A 10,771-nucleotide genomic window follows, 5' to 3' on the forward strand; every position below is an offset into this window, starting at 1 on the left:
TCCCATTTTATTGGGCTATCCATCCAGGAATGACCGAGCTCATGGTTCAGCGATCAAAATCAATCATTTGCTTGAGAAAGTTCCAGTGGTATATAATTAATGTGAACCTGTTTCAAGTGTATTATTATATGCAAGATAAACTAAATGCCTGTGACTGTGTGTTCTTGTGTCAGGCTTGTATCTGTGCTAAATGAAAGTCTCTGACTCCACCTGCTGCTGTGTCATCATACTTCAACTTAAACTGAGGATGTGTGCATTAACATTTTTTTTTTTTTATGCAAGTAATGTCAACATTTAGTAATTTAATACTGAATGAATTTTAACTTTTGGTAACACTTTACTTGCATTTATATTTAATAATTTAGCATAAGCTTTTATCCAAAGCGACTTACAAATGCCTTGATGCATAATGCATTAAAGGTATACATAATGTACTTTATAATGCATTATATCTTTAATAAATAATTGTGACCAAAGCTAAAATTCATTATAATATATTGCAGATTCGTTGTTACATCTGAAATTGGTTGTTTGTCATGTGTTTTAGTGCATTATACTTTCTAAAGGTGTGTTCAATGAATAGATAAAGTGTGGTTACAATTATTAATGCATTATAAGGTGCATTAAAAGGCGTAATTAATGCATTAAACATAGTTTAGTAAAGCAAACGTGTTACTGAACACTTGTGAACAAATTTACTTGCACTGATTTTTTTATTTTTTATTTTTACGATTTCCACCTTTTTAATAAAAGGTTTTCACCAGGAGAAAAACCAAAGACAAAGTGAGAAACTTTTATTTCAGTAGTTTGGTTGGTAGAAAAAACATGAATAGAAATGATGAGCTGCAGTCCGAGCATTTCTGGACTTATAGACTTATTTACATCCAGAACAATAATGAGCTATCTTCTCTATCTCTCTATCTATCTGAAAAACAGATAGAGCTTATTAATATTTGAGTTGAGAACAGTATCTTTTTCATTCTGTAGTGTCATTCTTTAATGTAGTGTCACCTTGATAATATTATACTGATATAGTAAATGTACACTCACTCACTCACTCACTAAAAGGCAAAATAATCTTTGTAAAACCTTCCACCCACACTCCCATAAAAGAGCTAGCTGTTATAAAATAAGCACAAAGAGCCACAGAAAACAACATGGCGAAGTGCTTTCCTGTACGTGGCTGAAAAGTGATCTGGGATACGGTGGGCCGCACTAGAAGATGTTCGGCAGTAAACGGTAGGGCACAGCGGTGGTGTAGCGCTCCCAGTCCTTGCCGTACTTGTTCCCGCAGCGGTGCTCATCACGAATGCAGCGGTGCACCAGAAGGATGGTCATGTAGACGATGTAAAAATAGGGCAGTAAGTGATCTCCACCACAGGCCATGCAATACGCCAGCGAGCCCATCAAGTCGCCCGTGTAGTTCATGTGGCGAGCCACTCCCCAAAACCCTGAGGTCATCAGTTTGCTCTTGTGAAGGCCACCGTCGGCCGATCGGTAGGAACACTCCATGAAGGTGGGCTTCTTACCCCAGATTTTGCAGTTCCCCTCTGTGCGACGGAAAAGGTCTTTCTGGTGGTTGGTTGAGCGGAAGATGTAGTAGCCCATCAGGCCCAGGATGAGGACACCTGTGGCGTGGGGCGTAGAAAGCTGGATGGGGTTGTAGACCAGGTAAAGACCCTAAAGAACAAGAACATGAATCAAGATCTACATGTCATTACTCTCCTATTGAAGCTGCGTATGAGGTGAAGGATCAGCTAAAATATTAGAGCTGCACGATTAAGCCTTACAAGATGTCGATGGCGATTCAAACACCCATGCGATCTTATTCCTAAATGACAGTGATTCAGCTATGTCTATTAAACCTTTGACAAGTACGAATACAGCGAACATCTGCATTGGCGCTGCCGCTGACTCAGAGAGAGCAGTTGTCCTGAATAGGTAAAAAAAAGATGGACAACTAGCCGTTTTAACTTTTATTAATTTCCAGGATATGAATTCTTGATATCAACAATTCAGTTTTCACTAGTTCAAATTATAGTTATTGATATCAGGAATTAGATTTATACTAGTAACAATGGCAATTTTTGATATCAACAATTACATTTTTACTAGTTAAAATGCTCATTCTAGATATCAACAATTGAATTTCAACTAGTAAAAACTATAATTCTTGATATCTGTGATTGTATTTTCACTAGTGAAATGTCACCATAGGCTGCCATTCAAATTCAATTGTTCATATCAATTGATTTCTTACTAGTTGAAATTCCGAATACACATATCAGCTTTGTATTTCTTACTAGTAGAAATATAATTTTTGATATCAATAATTACATTGTTACTAGTAAAAATGTGAAATCCTGATATCAAGAATTACGTGGTTACTAGTAAAAATGTCTATTCTAGATATCAACAATTGAATTGCTACTAGTAAAAATGTTAATTTTTGATATCTGAAAATGTATTTCTTACTAGGAACAATCACATTAATGATATCAGAAATTTACATTGTCACTAGTGATAATGGAATTATTGATATAAAAAATGAACATTGTTACTAGTAGCAATTCAATTGTTGATATCAAGAATAGACATTTCAACTAGTGACAATTGAATTCTTGATATCAAAAATAAAGGTTTTTACAAGAATTGTATTTCTGATATGTGAAATTGGAATTTCAACTAGTAAGAAATCAATTCTTGATATCAACAATTGATTTTGAATGGCAGCCTATGGTGACATTTCACTAGTGAAAATACAATTACAGATATCAAGAATTATAGTTTTTACTAGTTGAAATTCAATTGTTGATATCTAGAATTAGCATTGTTACTAGTGGAAATGTAATTTCTGATATCAAGAATTAGCATTGTTACTAGTATAAATCTTATTCCTGATATCAATAACTATAACTTGAACTAGTAAAAATTGAATTGTTGATATCAAGAATTCATCTCCTGGAAATTAATAAAAGTTTAAACGGCTAACCATAGTACGACGTGTCTCTACATCCTTACACTGTAGAAAAAAAAAGCCAAAATATTTTAGAAATAAGCGATGACATCTTGAGTCTGAGCAGTGGTAATCGTGAGGTGGTATCGCGGTCCCGCCCATATTCCCGCAGACTCAATCGCATTGGAAAAAGGTTATCGGAAAAACAAACACTTGAACATACTGTGTGAGGTTTGTGTGATGAAAACTACCTTAAATGACAGAAACCATCTTCAGAAAAAAATAATATGAAGTGCAATTTGATTTTTTAGTCTGGCTCGCCCCATTAGATTACATGAAGAGGGCGGGTTTATGCCCTATACTGCAGCCAGCCACCAGGGGGCGATCAAAATGTTTTGTCTTGTGTGCGGCACACTTGATAGGTATGAAACAGCTTCACAAACAGTCTTTTGAACCACACAGGATCATTATTTCTGTTACAATAATACAAATGATCACAGGAGTACTAGGATAAAAGTTATTAAGCATAGTTCAATTACATCTTTTACACCAGTAGGTGGCGACAAGTGACTGTTAAAAAGTGTTTGTCACTGAATCATTATTTCAAGAGATTCGTTCAAAAAATGCTGATTCATCCAGTAATGAAACAAATAATGTGAAGTGAGTCATTGAATCATTCATTCAACCCGATTTAAAAAAAAAAAGAACATTAATTCAAATGAATTAAAATTGCAGGAATTAACATTTTGTCATTTTGTTTAGTCGTCTCTTCAGAATCGTGATCTCTATTTTAAACAAAAACAATTCACCCTTCGCCAAGAGTTTGATTGACAGGCGATCTGACAAATCATAATCTGCCATCCACCAATTTTGTGTCAGACAAAGCAGTCATGAGTTAGTAGATTAACGTCGGTAGACTTGAACTTGAAAAACGGCGTGTATTGACGTCTTTTCGCGGTTGAAACAACATTCCTTCTGATGTTCATTCATGTTTATTTGATGCTATTAAATGAACTAGAAGGAAGAGATGATCGGTTCACGATAGGCGCTACAGCGATACATTAAAGAGCCACAAAAAGGTATTTATTGTTTAAATTTCTTAAAGAAAGGACTACATTTTCTCCACGCTGTATTTTTCACCGCATGAGAACATGATGTGTGGCGTGACAGCGCCATGGCTTGTCGGACGCAGCAACAGTAACTAAAGAGGGCGGGTCTTTTCGAACGGTCAATTGTGATTCTAAATGTATTCAGAATCGTGCAGCTTGATAAAATAGTGAATCCAATATTGTAGACGCCACAACCAACAGAAATCAAGCGCTGACACACACCTGCAGTGTGTAGAGGAACGGGAGCCACACACAGTCTCCCCAGCCCAGGTACCAGCCGAAATGATCATGGCAGATGTCTATAGTCTTGAGGTACCAGGCTTCATTCCAGAAGAAGTCCAATACATAGATGGCCTTAGAGAAGAAAGAGGGCACATTAGTCATATGAGGTAGTGATGGGAATAATATGGATTAAAAAAATAAAAATAAAAACAATTTATGAATCAATACAGAAAAAATGTTGCTAAATCTAGCCATAATCTGATCAATTGTGACTAATTAAATGTTATGCAACACTAAACCTTAGCTAAATTTGAACCCTGTAAAGCCTCCTGTACATTTCTAAGGCCTCTAAATGATCAACATAATCAAAACTTTGCTGAAAAACCTGTTGCACACAATCTACCACATGCTTTTTGTCGACTGATTGATATTTATACTTTTTTAGCAAGTAAAAGGCCTTTTTAGTATACTTTTAAAAACATGTTGTGGTATGCGTGTGAAATGTTGCGGTATGCGTTATGCCGTGAAATCTTTCATAAAGTTATCATCAACTTTGGTTTACTTGATTATCCAAACGTTTTTTTTTTTTAAATAGATGCAAATTAGCTGAATGTGAGAAAGGGGCGGAGTTTAAGCCAACTAAATGAATGCACTTAAGTACAAAACACATCAACTTTTAGTGGTAGTGGTCAAGATTTTGTACTGAAGTATGAGCAATAGTTAAATTGTTTTATAGCGCCACCTAGTGGCTCCATGACTCACTTGCAAAACATTGACCAGGATCATGGAGTTGGTCACGTAACCGTACAGCTCCTGCTGTTTGGCAGCATAGGATAAGTTAATCAGAGTCCACGCCACGATTCCCGGCCGGCCATTGAAGAAGAGCTTGAAGTCGAACCATTCTCCTATACGAGGGTTGAACTCTATTCCCATCATGTAGTTGTAGAAGATGTTGCCTGTGAATTTACTGCAGATCAAACACGAACAAGACGTTTGAACATTTTACTACAAACATCAACAGGAATCAACAGGGTTTCTGTAGATTTTAGGAAGGTCGATATAAGACTTTTTAAAGACCAAGTAAAGAAAATCTAAGGAATAAAGTCGAGGGAACACAACATGTGCTCTAAATGTAAATGTTGAGGGAGAAACCTCAGTATTTGAGGTTCTTCTTCAGTATTTTTATCTTGCTTTCCAGTGCAAATATCTACAGATTCTTAAATCAAGATACAAAGCAAAGTGGTATAGGGTAAGAAGTCGTCTTGTTTTCTGTCAAATTGATCAAAATGAAGTGAGTTTATGATCAATTCAAAACCACTGACAGATATTTGTTTTTGTTTTAAGTGTAAACTCAATTTTGTCTTAATGTCTTCATAACTTCATATCTTAATTTTGCTTCTCCAGTAAATCAATCTTGATTTAAGAATGTTTAGATATCTGTACTGCATGAAAACAAGACACAAAAACTAAAATTAACTTTTTATGAAGTGCATTGAAGCCTTTTGCTCTGATTTAATATGTTTTTAAAGCCTTAAATTGTGGAATTAAGACTTTTAAAGACCCTTTTAAATACTTTAGTCATCATTTAATTGAAGCTGATTAACCCTGAATATTTGTTTTATTACTGAAGCCATGTCTAGTAAATAGCTTACAAAAAACGTGCGCTGTTCTTGTTCTTTTTGTTTTCAATATAAAATTATATGTGAAAAAAGATCCGAAATGATTTTACGTGGATTCATTTGTTGAAGATCTTTGTAGTCTATTGTATGTACAGTAAATAATCAGAATGTGTTTTCTCACCAGTCCTCCGGGTTGGTAGGGAACAGATAGGCCTTTATGAAAGCGAAAGTGGACACGGCGTAGCCGAGGATGTTGGTGCACCATAACAGAGGGATCCAGTTGTCAATGAGGATGGTTGGTGAAAACCAGTGGAAGTATTGAGCGTTAGCTACCCACAAAACATGAGTGATTATCCAGCACTGCAGACCGTTGACCTCGTACTTATTAATCAAACCTGACAATAAGAGAGAACGCAACAATCAATGAAGTGTGAATTAAAGTATTAAGAATAATTACGTCTCTTCTGCTCATCAAGGCTGCATTTATTTGATGAAAAATACAGAAAAAAATATAATATTGTGAAATATTATTACAATTTAAAATGACTGATTTCTATTTGAGTATATTTTCAAATGTAATTTATTCCTGTGATCAAAGCAATTTTCTTAGCATCATCACTCGTCTTCAGTGTCACATGATCCATCAGAAATCATTCTAAGATGATGATTTGCTGCTCGAGAAATATTTCAGATTATTATCAATCTTGAAAACAGTTTTTGCTGTTTAATATTTCGTGGAAGTTGTGATACACGACCATTTAAAAGTCTGGGGAAAGTAAGATCTTTAAAAAATATATAATAAAAATAAATAAATAAATAATGAAATAATTATATAAATATATATATATATACAGTATATATATATAACTTTTATTCAACAGGGAAATTCATGATTCAAGTGACAATAAAGATACATGTTAAAAAAGATTTCTATTTTAAAAAAATGCTGTTATTTTGTATCACAGTTTCCACAAAAAAATTAAGCAGCAAAAACTGTTTTCAATATCAATAATACATATTAGAATGATTTCTGAAGGATCATGTGACACCGAAGACTGGAGTAATGATGCTGAAAATTCAGCTTTGATCACAGGCATTACTATATTAAATTAGAAAACAAATATTTAAAAATGTTTAATCAAATATATTTAGCCTTGGAGGGTAAAATTATTAAAGTAACTATAATTAAAATCTGAATTATTCCAAACCTTTGTCTTCCAAAAGCTAGTCAGTTGAGTAAATGTACATGAATATTTCTGATAAATGAATGATGTATTGTGTATGACCTGCAGGTGTTCGGGAACCGTCCTGAACTCCTCCAGCGTAGCCTGGAAGGATCTTATGCAGTAAATCTGGAACGCACATGTACAGCGCCACCTAGTGTAGAGACAACCGAACCTCACAGTTCAAGGCCTGATCTTTCTCACTACAAGTGGCATTTGTTCTGTAATTCTGCACACCTGAAATGTGACCCAGACTGCGTAGATCTTGGCAGCGGCCCATGTGAAGGAAGGGGCCCGGGTCCAGATGCTGAGCAGGGTGGCGTCACCGTTGTAGAGGTCCAGTAACGGATGGCTGATGGAGCACTGGTACTGATCACACGCCATGATGAAGAAAAACACGATGAAGGGGGCAAAGCACAGCAGCAGGATCACACTGGTCAGAGAGAACCAGTCCACCTCCCTACAGGGATCCACAGGTTATCAGGATATTTCAGGATATCGGATTTTTAGAATTGATAACATTGTCAGAATAATCTGTTACATTTAGGGATGCACGATATATCGGCCACCATATCTGTATCGGCCGACATATGTTCATTTTTAATGTTATCGTTATCGGTTCGATAAGAAAATTTGGCCGATATATTAATGCCAACCGGCATCTAGACCTGCAATATGAAATATAGGCTATATTGTTCTCGTCTCTATTTTTAACTTTTAATTCTATTTTTCTGTCCTAAAAAAAATTATATTCTGATTACCATAGTTGTATGTCATTCTTACTGTTAATTGACATTAACCCCACTTACATTTCAAAATGCGGCAATTTCTGATGTTTTCTACAATATCCCTTTGCGCCACCTGGCGGTCATTTCGCGAATAGCTTTGAAATGCGTCTGGTTTATTTTTGCCGTGGTGGTTTTAGGCATTCTGGTTGACTACCTACTGTATATATAATGTATTATTTCCTTCAGCTGAGACGCTTCAGATGCGCAACTGTGCAACATGATGGTTTTGAACTGCTTGAAATATGATTGATATCACTTTAAAAAGGAAAATATGGTCAAGTGCAACATGCAAGTCTGTCATATAGGCTACATCAAATTATTATAAAAACATTATAATTGTGTGTTTGGGACATGGCTTTTAATGGTGAGACTTTTGTTTTTGCAACCAGGCTCTCAAAAATTATATAAAAATCAGGATTTTAATTTATCGGCCGCAATCGGCTTTCAAATATAAAGAATTATTGTTTTCATTTTCATTTCGGTGCATCCCTAGTTACATTTACTTACAGGTGTTATGTTCCAAATATTCCACTGAAGATTCAACTTTATAACGTAATTTATGCGTCTGAGTTTTGTGTTGCAACCGATTACTGAAGTATAATAAAAATAAAAACATATTTTACATTTTAAAAACACTTTATTTGATACAATTAACAAACATTATTAAATTACATTACACTACGTTATCCATTAGTATATTTTATTATACAGTTATTTAGTTCATTTATATTCAAATTGTCATGAAACCGTGATGCATATAATTGTGTATTTGAATCTACATGTGTCTGGTCTGCTAACAATTGCATAAAGTTTATTAAAGAAAAAAATTACATTCTGTCATTATTTCCTCATGTCTTTTGAAACTTGTATGACTTGTATAACTGTAAATAATGCATTCATAACGCCAGTGTTATTGATTAGTAGATTCCTTGGGGTGGCACACACAAGATTTAGTGACTGAACACAGAAATAGTAGCAAGCTAAACTTCTTTTAACCTAAGATCATGCCTAATTCATGTTCAGAATTCTGGGTTAAATCAGTAATTCACTTCAAAATAAAACTACTATCACATATACATTATAATACTGAACCTGACCAAACGATGTGTTATGCACAGTATGCCTGACTTACTGAAACTACTACTGTCCGTCTACATGCAGTGTGTGTGCAGTGATTTACCATGCTCTTCCCCATTGAGCCGGCTCGCCTCCCTGGTCTTTCAGCCCTGCCTGTGCTCCATTAGAGCTGCCCTTCTGGCGCTTTCTCACAGCGTCGCCTGCCATCGTGGACGTCTGTGGGAGTGAGAATTAGAAAGAGAGAGCATAAGAATAACCTCTGAGATGGTTAACACGTGTCTGGCATAAGTGGAGAACAAAGTGCACTGTAGATAACAGATAACACAATGTAGGTGTTATATATATATATATGTGCTAAATATGATAAGAAATTACATTTGCATTAGCTGAAAAAGTTAATTGGACATTCAATGGTTTTAAATAGCTTAGTTTATCATATAAAATATCAGTTTTAGAGGAACAGGGTTGTTGCAATTAGAGCAGTGACATATAATGTTATCTCTCCAACTGATAAGAGGTTATGAATTGTGTGGTTATGGTTATGCAAGCAAAGGTAGTTCCTCTGTCTCTCTCAATCTTTTTTTTTTTTTTTTTTAGGTTTATGTGTTTGTACTGTAGTCAACTATAAACTTGTCTCGTCTTTTATTATATGAACATCTGCACTGCAATATATATAAATATAAATATAAGTACAATGCAAAAACTTGTATGTACACAATAAGTGCATTGTATCAAATGATGATTCAATTAAATGTTAGTACATAGTAGTTAAAGACACTTTATATGAAATGGGTACAAAATTTAATAAAAAGGTGCATAGGATAATAAAAACAATGCATGTTTAAAACTATGATGATATAAAAAATGATCAAACTCAATTTCAGTTGCGGCAGTTTCCACTACAACAAAGGAAAGTTGCGCTAACAAAGTTTTAATAAAAAGTTACCAAAAAGGCAACATTTTATATTAATGTAAGTAATAAGACAATGCTGAGATGAAATATGAGGCATCAAGGTAAATATCACTTTTGTGTCGTGCAAAAATTGTCAAAATATTACTGTCTATTTAGGACATAAAATGCTAGTTACTACATAGTTATAGGCTATGCATTATTATTATTATTATTATTAAACACAATACATTATTGTAGAGATTTGGTGGAAATGACGTTCATGAAATTTAAAATGTTAGCAAACGTACATTTGATGACTTTTAAAGAGTTTATTGTCAGAAAATCAACAAAGCTGAAAGTGGCCAAAAACAGCCAATCATGTATCACGCAGAGATGACGTCAGGGGTTACCGTGCGTCATTCTTCTGTCAATAAAGATGCTGTGTGTGAGCTTAATCCGCAATAAACCAACCGGATGAAAGTGAAATACGACTCCTGCCCTAACATGCTTACTAAGACTATAGTTATCATATCAATGTCAGTCTCCAATGTGACAGTTGTAATTACCCCATCCATCTATAGTTAAGCGCTGCATACGTACGCAGAAGAGAGATCTGTACATGCAACCTTGAAATAAAACGTAGATTTCAAATGCATAAAAGCAACTGTTCAAGAAGTAAAATAATGCTTACAGTTATTGGGGTGATTGCTGCGCCACTTCACGCTGCCCAGATGTTTACAGGGATGTAACCAACCATAGAGGATGTAACGAGCAAAGGGGAAACTGTAGCCCAATTCAAACTCCACCCATAGTCAAACGCCATGACAGTTGATCCAATCAGAGAGAGACGACAGGCATCCTCTTGTCAGTGATTGGACAAGCGAG

General features: G+C 35.1%; 1 protein-coding gene across 1 annotated transcript; it reads right to left on the reverse strand.

The window, feature by feature from the left end:
* Positions 1–779: 779 nt before the first annotated feature.
* dhcr7 (7-dehydrocholesterol reductase) lies at positions 780–10,694 on the reverse strand. Its single transcript, XM_084107458.1, has 8 exons — positions 10,578–10,694; positions 9,098–9,210; positions 7,367–7,589; positions 7,193–7,283; positions 6,088–6,301; positions 5,050–5,254; positions 4,288–4,419; positions 780–1,680 (listed from the first exon to the last, which is right to left on the reverse strand). The coding sequence occupies exons 2-8, from the start codon at positions 9,199–9,201 to the stop codon at positions 1,216–1,218; spliced, it is 1,434 nt and encodes a 477-aa protein (XP_083963584.1). The 5' UTR covers positions 9,202–9,210; positions 10,578–10,694; the 3' UTR covers positions 780–1,215.
* Positions 10,695–10,771: the final 77 nt, after the last annotated feature.

Source organism: Abramis brama (assembly GCF_963993115.1).
Source record: "Abramis brama genome assembly, chromosome: 3".
Classification (NCBI taxonomy): Eukaryota; Metazoa; Chordata; class Actinopteri; order Cypriniformes; family Leuciscidae; genus Abramis; species Abramis brama.

What these genes read in the sequence shown, in the direction of transcription:
- dhcr7 (XM_084107458.1), bottom strand. Translation starts at nt 9,201, where the DNA reads ATGGCAGGCGACGCTGTGAGAAAGCGCCAGAAGGGCAGCTCTAATGGA. An exon ending in CGGTTCCCGAACACCTGCAG is followed by an intron (nt 6,302 to 7,192) that starts GTCATACACAAT and finishes TCTTATTGTCAG; the next exon opens with GTTTGATTAATAAGTACGAG. An exon ending in TCCTGGTCAATGTTTTGCAA is followed by an intron (nt 4,420 to 5,049) that starts GTGAGTCATGGA and finishes TTCTTCTCTAAG; the next exon opens with GCCATCTATGTATTGGACTT.